At 40.9% G+C, this 25,937-nt stretch overlaps 1 protein-coding gene and 1 non-coding gene across 3 annotated transcripts in view; one reads left to right on the top strand and one right to left on the bottom strand.

The window, feature by feature from the left end:
• DNAJC12 (DnaJ heat shock protein family (Hsp40) member C12) overlaps positions 1-25,937 on the bottom strand; it is a 43,664-nt gene that overhangs the window by 6,960 nt on the left and 10,767 nt on the right. The window contains exons 2-5 of one of the 2 annotated variants that reach the window (XM_025396598.1): positions 23,122-23,200; positions 15,663-15,752; positions 11,311-11,450; positions 2,035-2,239 (exon numbers count right to left, since the gene is read on the bottom strand). In XM_025396598.1, the coding sequence (XP_025252383.1) occupies positions 2,035-2,239; positions 11,311-11,450; positions 15,663-15,752; positions 23,122-23,200 (514 nt within the window). The remainder of the gene's footprint in view (positions 1-2,034; positions 2,240-11,310; positions 11,451-15,662; positions 15,753-23,121; positions 23,201-25,937) is intronic. The other variant, XM_025396599.1, reaches the window with a different exon arrangement.
• On the top strand, positions 4,953-5,059 carry LOC112632240. Its single transcript, XR_003121307.1, has one exon. It is a non-coding gene; the product is annotated as a U6 spliceosomal RNA (small nuclear RNA).

The raw sequence follows: 25,937 nt of genomic DNA, 5'->3' as shown, positions 1-25,937 counted from the left end.
CTAATGACTATTTTTTTAAAAAGAAGGAAAATTTCCTATAAGAGGGGCTCATGAGGCCTCAGCATTATGCCTGAGTCTCTGAAGTATCTCTCACCCCACCCACACTACACCTAATTCTGGTGTGCACAGACTTGGTCTAAATCTGACAAAAACAGAATGACTCAGGGAACCCCCAGGGGTTCAAGACACACATAACTGAACATTCATCGTGTTTACATGCAGAGGAGTGATTTTACTCCTGTGTTTGCTTAAAACACTGTTTTTCTACATTTCGGGCTTCTCCTTTGATCAGTTTGTTATATTATAACCATTTCCAGTTACTGGGTGATGCAATCAATGTGCAGACTCCGCAGCCATCTCTTGGGTAACCAACAGAGACATCTGAATCAAACACTATGAAACTTCATTCCCAGCAAGAAGAGAACATGCAAAAGTTCTCCCCAAAAAGTGACTCCCCAAAAAGTGACTATTTCTCAAAAGACTATAAGCCACCACAAGCCATCAAACTATCTTCTTTTTAATACAAGTGTTCTAGGGTGTTCAGGAACGTTCTGCTTAAAGGCTAAATTCGAATAGGGTGTTACATCACTACCCTGAGAATCAACACATAATTTGAAGGACAGTTACAATGTGTGTGTATATATAACACATCTAAACTAGTCAGATGGCTAGATAGATTGTCAGATAGACAAATGATACAAACAGCTAACATTTACCTAGGGCTTCCTAGAGGTGAACCGCTGTGCTAAGCATTTTGTATGTATCTCCCCATTTAATCCTCATGGTAACTCTATAAGAAGGTACTATTTTTTATTTAAGAGATGGAGTCTCACTATGTCACCCAGGTTGGAATGCAAGCACCTAATCACAGGAGTGATCATCGCACACAGCAGCCTTGAACTCCTGGCCTCAAGCCAGCCTCCCGTCTCAGCCTCCTGAGTAGCTAGGACTACAAGTGCATGGCAATGCACCTGGATGAGCAAGTACTATTATAATCCCTATTTTATAGATGCAGAAACTGAGGTCTAGAGAAGTTAAGTAACTTTGCCAAGTAATACAGATGATAAGCAGTAGAGCTAGGATGTGAACTCAGGTAGTGTAGCTTGGTAGCCAGGAGGTAAACTTCTATAATACTCTGCTTCAGTGGATTTATAAATGATTCAGAATGTCTAGAGAGCTACTTACAGATAAGGCATTGTTGGGCTGGGCATGGTGGCTCACGCCTGTAATCCCAGCACTTTGGGAGGCCCACGCAGGAGGATCACCTGAGGTCAGGAGTTCGAGATTAGCCTGGCCAATATGGTGAAACCCCATCTCTACTAAAAACATAAAAATTAGCCAGGCATCGTGGCAGGCGCCTGTAGTCCCAGCTACAGGGGAGTCTGAGGCACAAGAATCGCTTGAACCCGGGAGGCAGAGGTTGCAATGAGCTGAGATTATGCCACTGCACTCTAGCCTAGATGACAGAGTGAGACTCCATCTCAAAAAAAAAAAAATTTAAATTAAATAAGGCATTATCACAAGATAGGGCAATGCCTTGGAACACTGACTCTGAAGCCAACCTGCCTTGGTTCAGACCCCTTTCCCTTCCCATACAAGCTGTATGACTTTAAGCAGATTACTCAACCTCCTGGACTTTGGTTTTCTCATCTATAAAATGAGAATAATATTGACATCAGCCTACAAGCTTGTAGTGAGAATTAAATAAGTTAATATATGTAAAATTAATATTAAATGAGATAATACATGTAAACTAATATATGTAAAGAGTGTTCCTGCACATAGTAAACATTCAATCAATGTTAGCTAGTGTTATTTCAGTAAAGCCAAAGACACTGAGAATTGTCTCAAGGTTTCCCTTCTGAGGAATGCCTTCCAGTTTCGGTGTCAATGCTAAGTTTCTTTTAAGATGCTAAACCAATCTTTAAACTTGGCACTGCTGTGCAAATTGGAAAAGTTAAGAATAAATACATTATAAACAAAGCTCTTTAATTTCAGACTTTCTCCATTCTGCAGTTACATAACATGACTTACTTGAGGAATCGGAATTTTGCGGAGAGACTGACTTCTCCAGGGGCTTGGGTTCTTTCTTCTCCGTTTTCTCTGTGGTTGAAGCCAGCTCCTCTTTCTTTCTTTCTCTTTGCTCATTCCATTCCTCATTTTCAATCTTGTTGGTATGAGTCTTGTCAGATTCTTCCAGCATCAGGTCTTTTTTACCTCTGACGGCCCAGTGCATGGACTAAATTAATGTAAAGCGGAGATACAAAAATTAAATTGATGTTATATGATTTTCTATATTTAAAGTTTGATATGTAGTAACACCTGACCTACTACTGTAGCGCTAACTAACAACATGTTAGACTTGACTATTAACAAGTTACTCAAATTAATCCAAATAGTAATTAATCCAACTATTAATAGTTACTTTTCACCATACACCCTTCTGTACCTTTTTTATTTTCTGTTCTGTATATGTATTTCCTATTAGATCTAAAAATTGGACAGATGGATGAATGGAGAGATGGATGTACGAATTAACAAATGAATACAGTGAAAAAGAGCGCTTTTGATTTGCTGTGTCAAGAATATTTCAAGTGGAATCATTAGCCCTACCATCAACCAAAATAATGCCTAACTATTTCTTAAAACCTCATTTGGATACTGTGGGAAGCTATTCCTGAAGTACTAAGAAACAGTGACATACTGGTTCTATTACCAAAACTCAAGACTAGAGGGAAACATAGCCTTTTAACACCCTAAAATTATAAATATTCTAGCTCTCTGCCCTATTCAAATCAAAGAAGTCATTTATTCCCACCTTCAACCTATCTCTTCCCAACTACAAAGAAGTGTCATCCTGAATCCTCTTCTTCAAATATAACCAGTCCACAGGCTAATCAACCCCCAGATCCAAGAGCCATCCCATAAAGCAGTCATTGCCACCAATAAATGTAATCAGCTCTCACCCTAACAAGAAAAAGAATAGAGGCTGGGCGCAGTGGTTCATGCTTGTAATCCCAGCACTTTGGGAAGCCAAGGTGGGTGGATCACTTGAGGCAACCCTGAGGCAAGGGGTTTGAGACCATCCTGGCCAACACGGTGAAACCCCCGTCTCTACTAAAAATACTAAAATTAGCTGGGCGTGGTGGCGCACACCTGTAATCCCAGCTACTCAGGAGGCTGAGGCGGGAGAATTGCTTGAACCCAGGAGGCGGAGGTTGCAGTGAGCCAAGATTGCACAATTGCACTCCAGCCTGGGCAACAGAGCAAGACTCGGTCTCACAAAAAAAAAAAAGAAAGAAAAAGAAAAAGAAATGGGAATGAAAGGCACCAAAATGTAACTGTAGTTATATATGTGTAACAGAATTACATCTTTTGTTTTTGTATTTCCCAAATTTTCTATGAGAAGATTAGGTATATCTACAATTAGAAAACATTCTATTTTAGGCTGGGCGCAGTGGCTCACGCCTGTAATCCCAGCACTTTGGGAGTCCGAGGCAGGTGGATCACGAGGTCAGGAGTTCCAAACCAGCCTGGCAAACATGGTGAAACCCCATCTCTACTTAAAAAAACAAAAATTAGTTGGGCAAGGTAATATGTGCCTGTAATCCCAGCTACCCAGGAGACTGAGGCACGAGAATCACTTGAATCCAGGAGGCGGGGGTTGCAGTGAGTTGGTATTGCACCACTGCACTCCAGTCTGGGTGACAGAACGAGACTCTGTCTCAAAACAAAAAAAAGAAAATATTCTATTTTTAAAATTAGATGAAGTTTCGATGCAAAAACATTTAAGGAGGGAGATTCCTGGTGCCAACAATATGTGTGGGAAGGGAATAGTTAGAGAGTAAACACTTCAAAACCATTTGCTAAATTGTAAATGCAAGTACTACCCATTTCTCTGTAGATTTTATTTCAAAATAAAAATGTTAATTTTTTAAAGAGGCAATGCCTCAGCTGGTATTTAAAAAATTGACTTTGGTTGGTTTAGATTTGTTGTTTTGATTTGGTTTTTGCATATGCACAAAATAAAAACGGCTGCCAGTGACTTCCTCTGCAAAAGGATACTACGAAGGTTAGTGAAAAACAGGGAATAAGACGTTCAAGAATTCAGGGCCCAGAGAGCTGAAAATGTAAACTGTGAGCTTCACAAGCCAGCAAGGTGGCCTGTACCTGATGTGTTGTCTCTGTGCCTCAGTACTTCTCTCTTGAAATCAAAGTACCTGTGGTCTGCCTTAGATAGAATTAATGTCTAATCCACAGTAAATGCTTTAAAGGTTTCAGTGAAAAGATGTTCTGAAATAGTAGTCTTATCCATCTCCTTTGTGAGTAAATCAGAATAAAATATGTTATCATCAGAATCCTACATCTGCTGATCCTCATTAAAGAAATATACAGAAGAAATATCCAAACTGTATCTAACCTCAGATACAAGTGCTTCTCATGCTTTGTAGTTCAATCAAAGGGCTAACATCAGAGTGATGCTAAGCATCACTGTTTGCTGGGACACAGTTAGATAGTCTGCAAATCACTCATTTCTGTGTTCACAAGCATATATCTCAACTCCACAAGGGTATTAGTTGCACAGAACAACATTTAACATCAAGCGAACTAGTCTATTATGGAGCTACTCATTTCAATAGAATCAGCAGCAACAAAAGATATCAAATGACAGCAATTGATACCGACTAAGAGAGAGACTAGAAAGGGGAGAGTCTGTAGAGCAAGATAATAAAATGCACAAGACAGAAAATCTATATATGCATGGAAGGAACTAAAACTAAACAGACAGCAAACCTACGTGCAAAGGCCACTAATCTTAACAGTTTATGAAATTGCTATGTTGTTATTCTGCCTTCACAACTAACTTGTTTACCAGCTTTCTTAAATGAGTTGTTTTTTTCTCTAGGAAGTCATTTTCTTACATTCTAGACCTTCGTCAATACTAGGAAATAGAGCTCGCCTCAGCAGCACATATACCAAAATTGGAATGATACAAAGAAGATTATCATGGTCCCTGCGCAAAGATAACAGGCACATTCGTGAAGCATTCATTAAAACACACACACACACACAGGGAAATAAAAAATTTGGTTTACATTCCAGTAAACATTGGCACAAAAATTTTTTTAAATCCATTGACTTAGATGAGCCATAGATCAGCTAAATAGCTATACAAAATTGACTGGTTATTATTATCCTGGATCAGCGATCACCACGAGTGAATTTTTTATTTGTCAGGGTGATTTCTGACCTGCTTTTGGATAACATCCAATTAAGACAGATTGCCTTTTGAACTAGCAGAAGGTGTTGAATTGCACACTGTTTCCCATCTGGCTGGTGAAACCGTGGCCATGTGGGCATAGTAGGAAGCTTTCCTAATAGGTAGTCTGTGGCCAGTTGGACCCACCCCAGAGACACCTTGCCCAGCTGGGAACCAAGAAACAATCAGCAGACAAACAGGCCCACATGGGGCTGACCCAACCAGCCCTCCCAGAGGCAATCAATTTGTCAAATGATCAGTTCACCAAAAATGTGTTTCCATTAACTCTTTATAAAATGTGTAGCAACTGAAGTGGCATGAGATAGTTTTAGCGGCTTATGAGAATTTTTCTCAGCCATTCATTCTGACTGTGCCTTTGCTGTGGCTTCTTTTTCCCATAGGCATCCTAAATCCATGCTGCCATATATTTTGGTGCTAGAGGGAGAGCTATCCACACCCTGGGTCTCTGTGGGTAAAACCATTTAGCATGACAAAGATACATTTCCCTAAGATTCTTTGGAATCCTGGGATAACTCTTCAGGTTATCACAGGATCCCAAAGACCTGGATTACTGAATCCTCACTCCAAACCCTTTTTTTCAGACCAATACTACATGTCTAAATTTAAACTGCCAACATATTCATTGACCTGGGTGAGGTCTTAAAATATTTTTACAAATTAAACTATCAGGAGGAACTTCTAGAAAACGAAAAGAGAAATAAATAAGTGGGTAGTAAAGTGACAGACAGTGTGGGGAAAAAATACCAGTTCAGCTGCATCACTCCTGGATGATAGAAATCTGGTATATATACACCATGGAATATTACTCAGCCCTAGAAAAGAACAAAATTATATCTTTTGCAGCAACTTAGATGGAGCTGGAGGCCATTGTTCTACATGAAGTAACTTAGGAATGGAAAACCAAACATTGTATGTTCTCCGTTACAAATAGGAGCTAAGCTATGGGTACACAGAAGCATACAGAGTGGTATAATATACAGAAAGTAGGAGGCTGGGAGGGAGACTGAAGGATAAAAAACTACATATTGGGTACAACATATACTACTCAGGTGATGGGTGCACTAAAATTTCAGACTTCACCACTATACAATTCATCCATGTGACTAAAAACCGTTTGTACTAGTCCATTTCACACTGCTGTAAAGGACTACCTGAGACTGCGTAATTTATGAGGGAAAGAGGTTTAATTGACTCACAGTTCCTCAGGCTTAACAGGAAGCATGACTGGGAGGCCTCAGGAAACTTACAATCATGGTGGAAGGTGAAGGGGAAGAAAGGGTCTTCTTCACATGGTGGCAGGAAAGAGAGAGAAGGGGAGAAGTGCCACACATTTTTTTTTTTTTTTTTGAGACGGAGTCTTGCTCTGTCGCCCAGGCTGCAGTGCAGTGGTGCGATCTCAGCTCACTGCAAGCTCTACCTCCCGGGTCCATGCCATTCTCCTGCCTCAGCCTCCCAAGTAGCTGGGAATACAAGCGCCCGCCACCACGCCCGGCTAATTTTTTGTATTTTTAGTAGAGACGGGGTTTCACCATGTTAGCCAGGATGGTCTCGATCTGACCTCATGATCCACCTGCCTCAGCCTCCCAAAGTGCTGGGATTACAGGCATGAGCCACCGTGCCCGGCCCCAGTGCCACATACTTTTAAACCATCAGATCTCATGAGAACTCACTATCATGAAAAAAGTAAGGGGGAAATCCACCCTCATGATCCAATCACCTCCCATCAGGACCCTCATCCAATTCAATATGAGATTTGGGCAGGACACAAATCCAAACCATAACACCACTTGTACCCCAAAAGCTATTGAAAATTTTTTTAAGTTTTTAATTTAAAAAAATGTGGCACCCCTGAGGCTGTGGCTCATTTGAGGAATTTTCCGAAAGGAAATTCCCAAGATATGATCCTGTGTGTGATGCTACAAAAGTATACTGTGATTTGGCCTGCCTTGTAGGTACAGGGACTAATAATGCTCCCAAACAATGCTTTTCCTTCCAGAGGGATTATACTGTTTAAATAAAAAGCAGAAACACAGGGTTGATGGTGTGAAGGAAAGGGAATTTATGAGATTTAACAATCTAGCCAGGCGTGGTGGCTCACACCTGTAATCTCAATACTTTGGGAGGCCGAGGTGGGCGGATCACCTGAAGTCGGGAGTTTGAGACCAGCCTAACCAACATGGAGAAACCCTGTCTCTACTAAAGATACAAAATTAGCCAGGCATAGTGGCGTATGCCTGTAATCTCAGCTACTCGTGAGGCTGAGGCAGGAGAATTGCTTGAACCTGGGAGGCAGAGGTTGCAGTGAGCCAAGATGGCGCCATTGCACTCCAGCCTGGGCAAGAAGAGCAAAACTCCGTCTCAAAAAAAAAAAAAAAGAAAAAAAAAATGTATAAATGTGCTGGGCATGCGTTTTAGATACATGTCACTGCAATTGAAATAATAAAGTTATAATCATTTTATTGTCAGAATGGCATATATGATAGTCTACCCTTATCCTCAAGGGGTATTCCAAGACCCCATGTGGATGCCCGAACCTTGGGTAGTACCAAACTCTACATATACTATGCTTTTTCTGATATATACACACCTATGATAAAGTTTATAGTTCAACCCCAGTCCAAAACAAGGTGAGTATAGTACAATAAAATATTTTGAGAGAGTGTAAGAGCACATTTATATAACTTTTATTACATATATTGGTATCATTGTTCTAGTTTATTATTAGTTATTGTTACTAATCTCTTACTGTGCCTAATTTATAACTGTGGCCATATGGGCATAGTTCTCATAAGCTGTTAAAACTATCTCATGCCACTTCAATTGCTACAAATTTTATAAAGAGTTAATGGAAACACATTTTTGGTGAACTGATCATTTGACAAATTGATTGCCTCTGGGAGGCCTGGTTGGGTCAGCCCCACGTGGGCCTGTTTGTCTGCTGATTGTTTCTTGGTTCCCAGCTGGGCAAGGTGTCTTTGGGGTGGGTCCAATTGGCCACAGACTACCTATCAGGAAAGCTTCCTACTACGCCTGCATGGCCACAGCTATAAATTAGGCACAGTAAAAGATTAATAACAATAACTAATAATAAACTAGGATAATTATAACAATATATGTCATAAAAGTTATGTGAATGTGCTCTTACACTCTCAAAATATTTTATTGTACTATACTCACCTATTTTTGGACTGGGGTTGACTGCAGGTAACTAAAACCAAGGAAAGCAAAACTGGGAATAAAGGGGACACTACTGAATACCTGACACAAACACCCTAATGGTGACATTTATCTACAAAATGATAGACATGATCTCTTAGGTGACGAACAATACTAGGTATGATCATTGTTATTAATGTCTCTAGAGTAGCAAATGCAAAATGATGAACAGATGAAATATGCAAAAAGACAAGGCGACAATTAAAATGTTATAGAAAGAAGTGAGGCTCTCACACGCAAAAGTTACTGTAAGGCATAGACAGAAAGGAGGCCGGGGGCGGTGGCTCACGCCTGTAATCCCAGCATTTTGGGAGGCCGAGGCGGGCAGATTACGAGGTCAGGAGATGGAGACCATCCTGGTCAACATGGTGAAACCCTGTCTCTATTAAAAACACAAAAAAAATTAGCTGGGTGTGGTGTTGTGTGCCTGTAGTCCCAGCTACCCAGGAGTCTGAGGTAGGAGAATCGCTTGAATTCGGGAGGCGGAGGTTGCAGTGAGTCCATGTTGCACCACTGCCTGGCGACAGAGTGAGACTCTGTCTCAAAAAAAAAAAAAAAAAAAAGAACAAAAAGGAATGAAAGGAAAGTTATAGAATGTCTATCAAATGAGGTATAGAACAGGTAATATTTGGTATATACGATTCAAAGTCCACTGTGGAAGAGAAATAGAAGGATATCAGAAACAATAAGGTTTAGCCCAAACAAAGAAGACTATATGAGAAAAAAAAAATCAATGCTAATTTGAAGCAGAGAGATAGGCATCTCATCATTTTTGTACCACTAATAAAAATAAATTTAAAGCCAAATATAGCCCAGCATACTATTTCAACTTTGCTGACAAGAGAAATGATGCAGCCAGTAATATCTAAAATGTAATTATTGTAAAACCTCGAACAGTTCACAGTTAAGCTACATTCAAAGCAGAAATGATGTGTTTGGAGACAGGAAATTAGTATTTAATGGAAAGATGTTGGCAATATAAATCCAAGTGGGGATTTGGAGAAGAGTTTTTGAAAATACTAAAAATACAAAAAATTAGCCGGACTTGGGGTCGGGTGCCTGTAGTCCCAGCTACTCGGGAGGCTGAGGCAAGAAAATGGCGCAAACCCAGGAGGCAGAGCTTGCAGGGAGCCGAGATCGCGCCACTGCACTGCAGCCTGGGCGACAGAGCGAGACTCTGTCTCAATAAATAAATAAATAAATAGAATAGAATAGAATAGAATAGCAAGAGTCAGGAATCCAGTTGCAGTTACAGTGTGTGACACTTAGAAGACAGGGAAATATGGTTATGCAGAGTTGGTAGAACAATATTTAGCTAGTGTCAAAAAGGAATTTTGAATTTACACAACAAAAATGACAAAAATCTTATTTTTCGATACATAAAGTCACAATTTTTTGAAAGATTCCCTCTAGTAATTTTGTGCATTTATACAATAATCATATGGTTAGTCTCTCATAAATAATTAGCCCATCTTTTTTTTTTCTTTTTTTTTTTTTTTTTTTTTTTTGTGTGTGAGACGGAGTCTCGCTCTGTCGCCCAGGCTGGAGTGCAGTGGCCGGATCTCAGCTCACTGCAAGCTCCGCCTCCCGGGTTCCCGCCATTCTCCTGCCTCAGCCTCCCGAGTAGCTGGGACTACAGGCGCCCACAACCGCGCCCAGCTAATTTTTTTGTATTTTTAGTAGAGACGAGGTTTCACCGTGGTCTCGATCTCCTGACCTTGTGATCCGCCCGCCTCGGCCTCCCAAAGTGCTGGGATTACAGGCGTGAGCCACCGCGCCCGGCTAATTAGCCCATCTTAAACAAATCCACATGAATGCACACTTCTTTCCAAAATGCAAAGAAGAAAACAGCTTACACTTTATGTAGAGTGGCTTTAATCATATACTTTGGAATTTTTCATTGCTCTTCCCCATTATTTCAAAAATACCCTTCAGTATTATGGGCCTTTTATCAACAATTTGCTCAAGTCTTCAAAAATAAAAACTCTGAAGAAGGAAATCTAAATGTAACCCTGAAGGACTATAATTTAAGAGATGTGAATCATTTTATACACTAATTCTAATAACTGTCACTGAAAACTTACCTATGAGGTAATTTCTGTATTATAAGTCCCATGTCATAGAAAAATGTTCCAATGGAGAGAATCTAGGTAATAAATCATGCCTAAATATTTAAAATTACATTTTGTCTATAATATACAAAGGTCAATGTTGAACAAAATAAACATTATGACAGTAATTAGAGTGAATATTTTGATATTTATGCCTTTTAATGACATGAAGAAGATAACACAATGTTTTTAAAGTCTAACAATTCTTTCACCAGAATGTTTAATAGGAATAATTCATGACTTTCTTTGACTAATCAGATCCTTCCTTTTTAATGAAAGTTCTAAGCCTTAAAAAGAGAACAAGCAAAAAAAAAAAAAAAAAAGAGAACAAGCTGACATAAATGAAAAAGATGGAGAATATGAATTTACAATGGTTAAAACTCAGCAATTCATGAGCAACTTGAGAAGCACGTTTATTAGAGCTCATAAAACAGTAAGCAATAACAGGGAGTGTGTATACTGAAACAAACAGCCAAAGAGACTGAAAAAAAAATGTAGTCACAGGCTCTTCTGGCACAAATTCATTGCCCCTATTCTGGTTTCTCTTCATGGGATTTATGGACACTAAATTACATCCAGACTCTGCTAACTTCTTGGTTTTCTCCCTCCTATTGCCAAATGACTCTTTAAGCAACTACATGAGTCTAATCCATGGGCATCCCGAGCTTCACAAATTCACGTCATCCCCAGCAAGAAACCCACCGTCTTCACTGAGTCATTCAAAGCTTCCCACTGCTGGAACGGCATCGACATCTGGCTCCTTCGCCAGTGGTCATAGCGAGCTCGACTCTCTTCATTGGTCAGAATCTCCTTTGCCTTCTGCAGTTTCTGAAAAGTCTCCACTGGAAAACAAATCAAGAAATGAGCACTTCTTTCTCGGAGGGGATATTTTAAACTCCAAAACTATCCAACTGATCTTACTAGAACCATGACTCTGCCACTTACTAGCTACGTGACCTTGGGCCAATTTACCTCATTAAGCTTTTGTAAAGGGTATCACAAGGACAAGCAAGATCATGGATGTAAAGTGCTTGGCATACAGTTTATCCACTCCCTGTATTGTGCCTCAGTCATGTGCCAGATGCTACTCCTGGTGCTGATGACATAGATGTGAACAATAGACATTATTAGCAGGGGAAAGACACATTTGTAAACATTGAAAAAATACTGTTCTACCTTGTAGGAAGAAAACTACCTTTTTTAGTGCTGGGTGTGAGAGAGGGCAGTAATTAGGCAAGAGGGACAGTAAAACTGAAGACCCTAAAGCAGGAAGGAGCACGGTGACTTAGAGGAAGTAGGAACTGCCAGTGTGGCTGGAGGACACAATGCTAGGGGTAGAATGATGAGGGATGGGGGGCTATACAGTAGACAGACAATAGCTCAATCAACTAGGGCCTGAGATGTCATGTTAAGGATGCTGGTCTGCTTTTTGTCCTAAGAGAAACGAGAGGCCTTAAGTATAATAAATAACATGGTAGATGCTGGGACAAATGGTAGCTTGTCACTAATCTACTTGACCAGATGGCATATAATAGAAACCTTTTATGGCTCTGTTAGAAACACCTCCAAAATCTCTTCTGCTCCTCAGTGAAGTAAAAACCTTCTGCAGAGCAGAATACAAGATCCATATGTAGGCCAGGTGCAGTGGCTCACGCCTGTAATCCCAGCTCTTTGGGAGGCCAAGGTGGGTGGATCACGAGGTCAGGAATTCAAGACCAGCCTGGCCAAGATGGTGAAATCCCGTCTCTGCTAAAAACACACAAAAAAGAAATAGCTGGAGGTGGAGGCAGGCGCCTGTAATCCCAGCTACTCGGGAGGCTGAGGGAGAGAATTGCTTGAACCTGGGAGGTGGAGGTTGCAGTGAGCCGAGACTGTGCCACAGGACTCCAGTCTAGGTGACAGAGAGAGACTCCATCTCAAAAAAAAACAAAAAAGATCAGCCGGGCGTGCTAGTGCATGCCTGTAATCCCAGCTACTCAGGAGCCTGAGGCAGGAGAATCATTGAAACCTGTGAGGCGGAGCTTGCAGGCAGCCAAGTTCGCACCACTGCACTCCAGCCTGTGCGACAGAGCAAGATTCCGTCTCAAAACAAACAAAAATTCACATGTTGAATTCCTAACTCCCAAAATGATAGTATTAGGAGATGGGGCTTTTGAGATATGATTAGGTCATGAGGGTGGAACCCTCACGAATGGAATCAGTGCCCTCATAAAAGAAACCCAGATGACTTGCTCACTCTGTTTCCCCCATGCGAAAACACAGCAAGAAGACAACTAGCTGAGCATGGCGGCAGGTGCCTGTAATCCCAGCTATTCGGGAGGCTGAGGCAGGAGAATCGCATGAATCTGGGAGGTGGACGTTGCAGTGAGCCAAGATCACACCACTGCACTCCAGCCTAGATGACAGAGCAAGACTCCAAAAAAATAAAAAAATCAATATACAAATAATATCAGTGATGTCTCTACACATTAGTAATGAACAATCTGAAGGCGAAATTAAGAAAATTCCATTTATAAGAGCATCAAGAGCCAGACACGGTGGCTCGTGCCTGTAGTCCAGCACTTTGGGAGTCCCAGGCGGGCGGATCATGAGGTCAGGAGTTCGAGACCAGCCTGGCCAACATGGTGACACCCTGTCTCTACTAAATATACAAAAAAAAAAAAAAAAAAATTAGTTGGGCATGGTGGCAGGTGCCTGTAATCCCAGCTACTCAGGAGGCTGAGGCAGGAGAATCACTTGAACCTGGGAGGCAGAGGTTGCAGTGAGCTGAGACCACACCATTAATCTGCCTGGGCGACAGAGCAAGACTTTTTCTCAAAAGAAAAAAAAAAAGCTTCAAGAAGAATATAATATTTTTAAAAAATTGAACAAAAGAAGGAACTACACAATATTGTCAAAAGACGCTAAAAAAGATCTAAATAAATGAAAACACATCCCATGTTCATAAAGATTTACTATTGCTAAAATGATAATACTCCCCAAACTGATCTGCAGATTCAACATAATCGCTATCAAAATCCCAGTTGCCTTTTTTGCAGAAATTGACAATCTAGTCCTAAAATCTGTTTGCAAATACAAGGGACCCAGAATTGCCAAAAATAACTCTTGAAAAAAATAAGAGCAAAGTTGGAGAATTCACACCTCTGAATTTCAAAACTTATACTACAAGGCTACAGTAGTGAAAACAGTGTGGTACTAACATAAGGATAGACATACTTATAAATGGAATAGAATTGAGAATCCAGAAACAAACCCCTCACATTTACAGTCAATTGATTTCAACAAGAGTGCCAAGACAATTTAATGAAGAAAAATCAGTCTTTTCAACAAATGGTGCTAGGACAACTGAATATCAATATATAAAAAGCATGAATTTAGATTTCTACCTTAAGCTATAAGCAAATATTGACTCAAATGGATCACAGATCCAAATGTAAGAGTTAAAAACATAAAAAAACTGAGAAAAAAACATAGGAATAAATCTTTGTGACCTCAGCTTAGGCAAGAGCTCCTTAGATATGACACCAAAAGCACAAGCAACAAAAGAAATAGATAAATTGGACTACATCAAAATTAAAACTTTTGTGTCTCAAAGAATACTATGAACAAAGTGAAATGACAAGCCATGGAATGGGAAAAAATATTTGCAAATAATATATCTGATAAGGTACTTATATCTAGAATTTATAAAGAACATTTACAACTCAATAAGAAGACAAATAACTCAAATGCAAAATGGACAAAAGGTTTGAATGAACATTTCTCCAAAGAAGATATACAAATAGCCAATAAGCACCTGAAAAGATCCTGAGCAGAATTAGTCCTCGAGGAAATACAAATCAAAACCATAGTGAGATACCACTTTATACCTACTAGGATGGCTAAAATTAAAGGATAATAATTGTCTAGAATGTGAAAAAGTTGGAATTGTCACACATGACAGGTGGGAATGTAAAGTGGTATAGCCACTTTGAAAAGCAGTTTGGCTGTTCTTCAAAAATATTAAGCAGAGTTGCCATATGACCCAACTTTTATAATCCTAGGTATATATCCATGAGAATTGAAAACATATGTCCACACAAAAACTAGCATATAATAGCAGCATTATTCATAATAGTCAAAAGTGAAAATAACACAAATGTCCATCAACTGTGAATTGATAAACAAAATATGGTATACCCACATAAAAGAATTATCATCCAGCCATAAAAAGGAATGAAATGTTGATATGTGCTACAACATGAATGAGTCTTGAAAATATGCTAAATGAGGCTGGGTGCAGTGGCTCATGCCTGTAATCCCAGCACTTTGGGAGGCTGAGATGGGCAGATCACCTGAGGTCAGGAGTTCGAGACCAGCCTGACCAGCATGGAGAAACCCCATCTATATTAAAAATACAAAATAAGCCGGGCATGGTGGTGCATGCCTGTAATCCCAGTTACTTGGGAGGCTGAGGCAGGAGAATCGCTTGAACCCAGGAGGTGGAGGTTTCGGTGAGCCATAATCATGCCATTGCACTCCAGCCTGGGCAACAAGAACAATACTTAGTCTCAAAAAAAAAAAAAAGATGGGGCTATTGAACGCTACAGGAAAATAAATGAATGAATAAAAGTATCTTGCCATAGCAGCTTGGTCCAGTGAGAGCAATCCTTCCTGTTGCTGACGACAATGTAAATGTCCCATTATATAAATGAGATGTCACTTTTTCCAATGGGAATAAAAAGCTTATTAAATTACCACCAAGGATGCACATGCCACTTGCTACTCGTGTGGTGCTTGTAAAAATTTATGTATTTATCTGTGAGTCACCTTCGTCATTGTTGGCTTCACTTTCCAGAATTCCCAGAATGAAAGAAGCTGCTTAGAATTATTCTGATGTAAGTCCCTCAACAACAGTTGATAAGCAGAAAGAAAAAAGAAACCTTATCTTTCCTATAACACGACCTTTCTCTTGTTCCATCCACTTCACCACATTTAACAAAGGTAAGTTTGGGTTTATATTTTTCCATTAATGTAGCAATTAATCAAATGAGTCACACAAGGTAAACACGTGCCAGTTCTGGGAAGAGAGATCTCATTTTGTAAGCTTATATGAGCAAATGATGCTGGAAGTCTTGAGAGACATTCTGATTTAACTCCTGGGTCTACCTTCAAAATACAGAGGTTATTTTAAATTCATATTTCACAATAGAATTTGCATTATAACAGTCACATTTTAAATGTATGCCATTTACAATTACTTGAGAAATAATAATGATATGATGTCAAAATACGCTTTGAAAAAATCTGGAAGAAAATATACCAACTGTTAATAGTAGTTCTCTATCAGGGAAAGATAAAAGCAGACTTTTTCTTCCAATTTATTTATTAATTATATTACTTTTATTCTATGGGGAAAAACAGTAAAGACTGTAAAGTAAAAAAAAAAAAAAAATTGAGACATTAAAAGATATTAGTTAACAAAGGACAAATTGTTCCCCTTCTTCTAATATCCAAATGTCTTTGAAGTTTGCACATCAGTAACAAAAATGCCATTCCACAGGTTCTTAATTTAGTCTGAAGTTTACTTTCTTTCTTTTTTTTTTTTTTTTTTTTTTGAGACAGAGTCTCTCTCTATAGCCCAGGCTGGAGCACTGTGGCACGATCTCACCTCACTGCAACCACCGCCTCCTGGGTTCATGTGATTCTCCTGCCTCAGCCTCCACAGTAGCTGGGATTACAGGCACCCACCAACACACTCAGCTAATTTTTTGTACTTTTAGTAGGGACGAGGTTTCACCATGTTGACCAGGCTTGTCTCAAACTCCTGACCTCACATGATCTGCTCACCTCAGCCTCCCAAAGTGCTGGGATTACAGGTGTGAGCCTTCACACCCAGCCTTAGGTCTACTTTCTTCATAGCCATGGAGAAGTTAATAAAGTGTTAATCTGAAACAGTTACTGTCACCCACACGAAGCGCTGGCATGAGCACCCGCCAGGAGCTCTGGGGATCAGGGACACTATTTCTATAGCAAAGTCAGTCCTGTCTGCAGCACCCACATCTGCAGAGGGGAAGGGATTTCTAGTGGCCTTAGATTTACTTTTTTTTTTTTTTCAGGGAATAAAAGAATGATCTAATCATTACTTATAAAAAGAGAAAACTATCCCATCATGTGAAATGTCTACCTTGGGCTGCTACATAAAAGCAAGGAAAGACAATCCACTGAATTAAAATTGCCAGCATCCATTAAGCACTTCCCACATGCGGGACTCTTCATTTAATCTTCACAGCAGATGCTTGGAGTAATATACTACTAATCTATCTGCTTTACCTACAAGAATGCTGAGGCTCAGAAAGATTGCCCAAGATCAACTAGACTGTAAGTGGAATGGGAGCAATCCAGACAAACAAGCCTGTGTTTATATCCATTACTCCATCATGCTACCACATCAGTAATTTCAATGGCAACAGTTGAGGCTATATTTAGCGGACCAAAAAGGTATAGATATGAGTTTAATTTCTCCTACCCGAAGTTCCTCTACTGTCTAGCTTTTCACCTTAATTAGATACATTTCACAATCTGTCCATTATATTCTGGATTTCCATCAAGCTAAACTTCAGTATCCAAGTGAATTTTTAAAGATATTTTGAAGTTGGGTGCAGTGGCTCACTCCTGTAATCCTGGCACTTTGGGGGGCTGATGCAGGTGGATCACTTGAGGTCAGGTGTTTGAGACCATTCTGGCCAACATGGTGAAACCCCGTTTCCACTAAAAATACAAAAATCAGCTGGGCGTGGTGGCACACGCTTATAGTTCCAGCTACTTGGGAGGCTGAGGCAAGAGAATCACTCAAACCCAGGAGACAGAAGTTGAAGTGAGCTGAGATTGTGCCACTGCACTCCAGCCTGGGCGACAGAGCAAGACTCTGTCCTGCCCAGAAAATAAAAAAATAGATTTTGAAATAGTCTGGCCAGGCACAGCAGCTGATTCCTGTAATCCCAGCACTTTGGGAGGCCAAGGAAGGAAGACTGCTTGAGTCCAGGAGTTTGAGACCAGCCTGGGCAACATGGCTGTATTAAAAATACAAAAAAATTACCCAGGTGTGGTGACACGCATGTGTGGTCCCAGCTACTCGGGAAGCTGAGGTGGGAGAATTGCTTGAGCCTGGGAGGTTGAGGCTGCAGTGAACCAAGATTGCACCACTGCACTCCAGCCTGGGAGACAGAGCGAGATCCTGTCTCATATGTATATTTGAAATACTTTCATCATTAAGTAACCTTAATCATCCAAGTGTATAAAGATCCACATAAATGTTCAGAAAGTTGTATTAATGAAAACTGAGTAAACGGATGCTTAAATAGATTAAAAAACACCCTCTACCCAAAGGTTGAATCATATATCAAATGCATGCCTGACTAGAGAAGATATTGATGTCTGTGTGCCTTTTCATTTTAAACAATATTTACACAGTCCAGTGTTTCTCTGAACAAGACGCCTTAGGCAGCCCATACATGAAAACCCCCATCACTATGGCAACTAGAAATGGCAATAATTACACAGTGATTCATCATGTATCCTGAATCAAGATTGTTTGTCAGGGACAGAGAAACAACTCACAGTCATGCTTCACTGAAAAGAACCCAGTTAAAGAATAACCTGGGTGGTGGTTGTTTTTAAGTATTTATCAAATTTTTTTTTTTTTTTTTTTTTTTTTTTTTTTTGAGACGGAGTCTCGCTCTGTCGCCCAGGCTGGAGTGCAGTGGCCGGATCTCAGCTCACTGCAAGCTCCGCCTCCCGGGTTTACGCCGTTCTCCTGCCTCAGCCTCCCGAGTAGCTGGGACTACAGGCGCCCGCCGCCTCGCCCGGCTAGTTTTTTGTATTTTTTAGTAGAGACGGGTTACCGTGTTAGCCAGGATGGTCTCGATCTCCTGACCTCGTGATCCGCCCGTCTCGGCCTCCCAAAGTGCTGGGATTACAGGCTTGAGCCACCGCGCCAGGCAGTATTTATCAAATTTTTATAATTTTTTTTTTTTTTTTTTTTTTGAGACACAGTTTCACTCTTGTTACCCAGGCTGGAGTGCAGTGGCATGATCTCGGCTCACTACAACATCTGCCTCCCGGGTTCAAGCGATTCTCCTGCCTCAGCCTCCCAAGTAGCTAGGATTATAGGCATGCGCCACCACGCCCAGCTAATTTTGCGTTTTTAGTAAAGACAGAGTTTCACCATGTTGGTCAGGCTGGTCTCAAATTCCTGACCTCACGTGAACCACCCACCTTGGCCTCTCAAAGTGCTAGGATTACAGGCGTGAGCCACCGAACCTGACCTAAATTTTTGTAATTTTATGCTAGGACACCTATCTTAATATTAACTCCAGTTCAGACAGGTAGTTAATATGTCCCCTAAAGAAATGTTTGTGCCAGGGGCCGGGCGCGGTGGCTCATGCCTGTAATCCCAGCACTTTGGGAGGCCGAGGCGGGCGGATCACGAGGTCAGGAGATCAAGACCATCCTGGCTAATACGGTGAAACTCCATCTCTACTAAAAATACAAAAAAATTAGCCGAGCGTGGTGGTGGGCACCTGTAGTCGCAGCTACTCAGGAGGCTGAGGCAGGAGAATGGCATGAACACGGGAGGCGGAGCTTGCAATGAGCGGAGATAGCGCCACTGTACTCCAGACTGGGCAACAGAGTGAGACTCTGTCTCAAAAAAAAAAAAAAAAAAAAGAAATGTTCAGGCCCAGCTGGGTGGCTCATGCCTATAATCCCAGCCCTTCGGGAGGCTGAGGCAGGCGGATCACCGGAGGTTGGGAAATCAAGACCAGCCTGGCAAACATGGTGAAACCCCTTTTGCACCAAAAATACAAAAATTAGCCAGGTGTGATGGCTCATGCCTGTAATCCCAGCTTCTCAGGAGGCTGAGGGACAAGAATTGTTTGAACCTGGGAAGCGGAGGTTGCAGCGAGCCGAGATTGTGCCACGGCACTCCAGCCTGGGCAACAGAGTGAGACTGATGCAAAAAAAAAAAAAAGAGAGAGAGAGAGAGAAATGTTTATGCATTCACTTATTCAAGAAATTGTGCAGAATAGATGTCCTCTTCAGTAAGTGGCACACTAGGGGCACACAACTGTGAACAAGACAAGCAGGGCGTCTGCCTTACTGAGCTTCCAGAATGACTAATAAGTAAACATGCAATAAGGAGACAGTGTGACACACAGTCTGCTGCCTGACGTACAGAGTGCTCTTGGTAGGTGGGACACACGGGACTTCCCAACTGATGGTCAGCTGAGACCTGACACAGAAACACAACCTGGCCAAGTAGTCAGGGACATGTGTGAGCCACAGAGTGTTCCAGGCAGAAAGCATCAAGCATAGAGGGCTGGGGTATAGAAAGAGCAGGGCACATGAAGGAACTATTGTAGTTCTGAGTGGCTGAAACGTGAAATTCTAGGCACAGCAAAGGAAAGCAAAAGGGGATGGAGAATTAAGGTACATAGCATGAAGGGATTTGTGCCTAAATTATCAACAATGACAAAGGATGAACTACCGCACAGTACATCACAGACATAATGCGAAGCGAAAGAAGCTACACACGAAAGAGTACATACCGTATGATTTGATTTATATGAAATCCAAAACTGCAAAACTAGTCAATGGTGATAGAGATCAAAAAATGAGAGAGGGTGCTGACTTTGAACAAGAAGTGAAAGGGATTTCTGGGGTGCTGAAGATGTTCCACATCTGTCTGGGCAGTGGTTAACCCGGTTATACATATGCACAAATTTATCAAGCTCACACTTATTATTTGCTCATGGTACCTTAAACAAGTTAATAAAAAGGATAAAAAAACCAAATGAGCAGAAGCAATAGTTAAATATCTAACAAAAGATTACCTCACATATAGAAAAATGATCTGTTTTTGCAAATCAAAGGAATCAATGATTTCTAGAGAAAATAAATAAAGAACTTGAAGACAAGGAAAACATTTTCTTTTTTTTTTTTCTTTTCTTTTTTTTGAGATGAAGTTTCGCTCTTGTTGCCCAGGCTGGAGTGCAATGGCGCAACCTCTGCTCACCACAACCTCCACCTCCTGGGTTCAAGCAGTTCCCCTGCCTCAGCCTCCCGAGTAGCTGGGATTACAGGCATGCGCCACTACACCTCGCTAATTTTGTATTTTTAGTAGAGTCAGGGTTTCTCCATGTTGGTCAGGCTGGTCTTGAACTCCCGACCTCAGGTGATCCGCCTACCTCGGCCTCCCAAAGTGCTGGAATTACAGGCGTGAGCCACCGTGCCCACTCAAAGAAAACATTTTCTAAATAAAGAAGAGTTTGGATTTGTGCCATGTGGAATTATAGATAGGTCTTAGTATGATATTATCCTTGTAGAAAAATCACATATACTCACATGCTATATGCATATAGTAAACATAACCATCAAATTTAAGATATAAGGCCAGGCGCAGTGGCTCACACCTGTAATCCCAGCACTTTGGGAGGCCAAGGCGGGCAGATCACCTGAGGTCGGGAGTTCGAGACCAGCCTGACTAACATGGAGAAATGCCGTCTCTATTAAAAATACAAAATTATCTGGGCGTGGTGGTGCATGCCTGTAATACCAGCTACTCTGGAGGCTGAGGCAGGAGAATCGCTTGAACCCAAGAGCCAGAGGTTGCAGTGAGCCAATATCGTGCCATTGCACTCCAGCCTGGGCAATAAGAGCAAAACTCCGTCTCAAAAAAAAAAAAAATTAAGATATAATATTACCTACCCTGAGGATAAAATCAGAGTAAGGAAACACAAGAGACTTCAACTGCACTGGTAAAGTTTTAAGCTGGGTGGAACATATGTGGACATCTGTTAGAGTATTCTTTGTTCCTTTTTGTGCATATTATTTTCTTCCATAATTAAAAAGAAAAATCTGCAATGAGAAGCACTTAAAGAATGCTGTAGCAATCCAGGCATGAAATGATGGGGGCTTACCTACAGCAATGGCACCCAGGATGAAGGGAGGAGGACACAGTGGAAAGAGACCCGGAAGGTAAAGCAACAGTGTTTGGCAATTGCCCAGATATGGACATGAGGGAGAGGAAGGAGACAAGGCTTCCATGACACCACCTGAATGGATGGTGGTGTCATTCATAGAGATGGGATAACACAGAAAAATAAACAAGATTTCAGAGGGGGTAATAAGACAATAATGAGTCTAATTTTTGACAGGGTGACTTTGAAATGTTTCCAAATGGAAATTTCCCAGAAACAGTCAAAACTACAGTCTTAACATGGGGAGTGAGAACTAGGTTAAGGATAGATTCGGGGGCCATCAAAAGAGCTGGTGATTTAAGCTACAGACCTGGACAAGGCTTCAGGAGAAAATGGGGAGTGGGCTCAGAAGAGAGCTTAGGAGGGAACCTTGGGGCAACAGAGGAGTCACAAAGGAGACTGAGAGAAAGCAGCCCAAAGAGGCTGGGGGAGAACCACAAGTGCATAGTATCCTGACAGCTAGGAGAAAAAAAGTTTCTTTCAAGGAGGAAGGTATGGTCACCAGGGCCAAATTTTGATGCAAGTTCAGGAGAGATAAGTACCAAAAGGTAACCACTAGATTTGATACTCAGGCAGTCCTTGGTTTATTTCTGAGAAACTAGGGAAGTCAGAGTGGAATAAATGGAAAAATAGGGAGAAGGGAAATAGGGACATCAACTGTGGACTTCTTTTTCAGGAAGTCTGGGTCTGAAGAGAACAAGAGAGGCAGGGAAGTAGAGAAGAGAGACAGGTTGCCGAAGGATTATTGGTTTGTTCACATTTTTCACAAGCCTGGATAGGCATAAGCATATTTAAGTGATAGTGAAGGAAAGAAACAAAAGTATGACTATATGGATATATTCGGGTTCCCAATAACGAAGAAATCACAAGTTTCTCATCAAGACAACCGCCTAGCCGGATACACACCTGTAATCCCAGCACTGGGAGGTCGAGGCAGGCAGATCACTTGAGGTCAGGAGTTCGAGACCAGCCTGCCCAACATAGTGAAACCCTGTCTACTAAAAAAATACAAGGAAAAAAAAAATTAGCTGGGCATGGTGGTGCGCACCCGTAGTCACAGCTACTCGGGAGGCTGAGGCAGGAGAATCACTTGAGCCCGGGAGCCAGAGGTTGCAGTGAGCCATGATCGCACCATAGCACTCCAGCCTGGGTGACAGAGACTCTGTCTCAAAAACAAAACAAAACAAAAAAAAGACAACCACTTGGTTACAAATATACTTAAGTTATGTTAACACTCAATAACTGGTGAAATAAAGCATGAACTAGAAGAATTTTAAACCACAAAGCAACACATTATAGCAGAAAGAAAAATGGATCTTAAACGACTACTGTTAGAAAAGATCCTGCACAGCCCTCTCCCTTTCTATCATCCAATAATGCAAAGAAAGAATACGTTTCAGCATAATAGACAAGAAAAAATTAAGTTACTATTCACTGGCTTTAGGTTCTATATACTACTCATTTTCTTGAGAAATAGCCTTTATTAAATTCTTACCAGCTTTGGGGTTTTCAGGATGCTTGTCTGGGTGACATTCCAGAGCTCTGACTTTAAATTCTGCCAGGATTTGTTCAACCTAAAACAAAAATCAGTGTTTAAAATAAGGTGTCATGCCAGGCACAGTGGCTCACGCCTGTAATCTCAACACTTTGGGAGGCTGAGGCAAGCGGATCGCCAGGAATAAGACCAGCCTGGACAACAAAGCGAGATCCAGTCTCTACAAAATATAAAATAATTACCTGGGCATGGTGACACATGCCAGTAGTCCCAGTTACTTGGAAGGCTAAGGCAGGAGGACCCCTTGAGCCCAGGAGTTCAAGGCTGCAGTGAGCTATGATGGCACCACTACACTCCTGCCTGGGTGACACAGCAAGACCTTATCTCAAAAAAAAAAAAAGGTCAAACTTAAATGTCATAAAGGAAGAAGTTGGGGCATCAATCCTCCCCAAAACAGCCATGATCAACCCAACTTTTTTTGATCCCTATATTTCTATTTTGACTTTTTCCTCTAAGAAATAATTTCCTCAATAACAAAATTCAGAAAGCATCCAATAAACGCTCCTACTGAAATAGTTGTTGTGATGACAATTTAACTACTTAATTTAAATGATGGCCCAAGAGATCTATGAGCTCAAAATATTTAAATATCCAGGCCAGACGTGGTGGTTCACACCTGTCATCCCAGCACTTTGGGAGGCTGAGGCGGGCAGATCACAAGGTCAGGAGTTTGAGGCCAGCCTAGCCAACATGGTGAAACCCTGTCTCTACTAAAACTACAAAAATTAGCCAGATGTGGTAGCAGGTGCCTGTAATCGCAGCTACTCGGGAGGCTGAGGCAGGAGAATCGCTTGAACCTGGGAGGCAGAGGTTGCAGTGAGCCAAGATCACACCACTGCACTCCAGCCTGGACGACACAGTGAGACTCTGTCTCTAAATAAATAAATGAATACATACATACATATATACATACATACATACCCAAAATGGTCAGGTAGGTTTCTCCTAGGAATATATAAAATATCCAAATTCTTCAAAGATGCTTAGCCACCATTACTCAAGGATAACTGTCTCTGAATTATAATTTACAAATTATCTATTACAAAGCTCCTTCTTCCTGTCTTTTGGTCTCTTTTTTATTAATAATTTCAGAATTAAATGAAAAAGAACATAATCTAAACGTGATAATTTTATTACCAATTAGGAGCTTCATTAGAGATTTTGATTTGGAAAACAGAAACTCCAGCCCAAACTAAAATGAGATTTGAGCAGCATCAATGATTTGATTTGATTTCACTTACCCATCTAATCCCTATTATCATGAATTATTAAGACTTGGGTTTATTAATTATAATTGCAATGACAGCAGCGGGAAACAATAGTGGTTATGTGGCTCTAGAATCTGACTGCTTGGTTTTATTTTATTTATTTTTATTTTATTTATTTATTTATTTATTTATTTTTGAGACAGTCTCGCTCTGTCACCCAGTCTGGAGTGCAGTGGTGCGATCTCAGCTCACTGCAACCTCCACCTCCTGGCTTCAAGTGATTCTCCTGCCTCAGCCTCCCGAGTAGCTGAGATTACAGGTGCCCACCACCACACCTGGCTAGTTTTTGTATTTTTAGTAGAGATTTACTAGAGATTTAGTAGGGGTTTCACCATGTTGGCCAGGCTGGTCTCGAACTCCTGACCTTAGGTGATCCCCCGCCTCAGCCTCTCAAAGTGCTGGGATTATAGGCGTGAGCCACCGCACCTGGGCAGATGGCTTGGTTTGAAATCCCAGTTCTGCCACAAGGCTTTAGGCAAGTTACATAACATCCATGTGTCTAGGTTTACTCATCTTTACATCAGATGAATAATATAAGTAGAGCACTTAACACAAAACCTGATCATCATAAGAACTCAATAATAGTGGCTATTATTAAATATAGGCAGTTAAAGTCTAAAGTCATTCAGATAGTTACTAAAAAGAGCTGAGTTTTTTGTTAACTTAACAGTCAAACTTTGTTTTTTCTTCCTTTTTTTTTTTCTTTTCAGAGACAGTCTCGCTATGTCACCCAGGCTGGAGTGCAGTGGCTATCCACAGGCACGATCCCACTACTGATCAACACAGGTGTTTTGACCTGCTCCATTTCCAACCTGGGCTGGTTCACCCCTCCTTAAGCAACCTGGTGGTCCCCCACTCCCAGGAGGTCACCATATTGATGCTGAACTTAGTGTGGACAGCCCGTCGGCGCAGCATGACAGCCCAGAACTCCTGGGCTCAAGTGATCCTCTTGGTTCAGCCTCCCAAGGAGCTGGGATTACGGGCATGTGTCACCATGCCCTATGGCCAAATTCATCAGGCTTAGGAAATTATCATGGGGTTCCATATTTACTAACCACTAATTAGTGAAAACAAATTAGCTCTTGTTTGAGAAATTAAATCGCAAGCACCTTAGCTGAATATTGTCAAAAGATTCATGGTAGAAACATATTTTTATCAGTTCCATGTCATCATTAGTCAACTCGCATAAGGAATGTCTTCACTTTTACAACCAAAGTCAGACTGTATTAGATAGGCATAGGTATAAAACCCAGACTAATAACTCTATTATTTTCTTTGTTAAACTTCTGAGAACACCTATGAATAATAGGAAAAGATGACTTCCTGTTAGGAACTATAATTAACTATGTGTTTCCTCTTTCTGGGTGCTGTCTTTAACCATCAGTCACCATAACCTGCTTATCTAACAAATAAAACTGAGAATTAGACTTGTTTTTAAATTTTAAATTATTAAATATTCTATAGAGTGTAGTAGTAAGCATTTTTAAA

The sequence above is a fragment of the Theropithecus gelada genome, chromosome 9, assembly GCF_003255815.1.
Source record: "Theropithecus gelada isolate Dixy chromosome 9, Tgel_1.0, whole genome shotgun sequence".
Lineage (NCBI taxonomy): Eukaryota > Metazoa > Chordata > Mammalia > Primates > Cercopithecidae > Theropithecus > Theropithecus gelada.
Note: the sequence above shows the minus strand (reverse complement) of the source record. Positions and strands in the feature narration are given on the sequence as shown.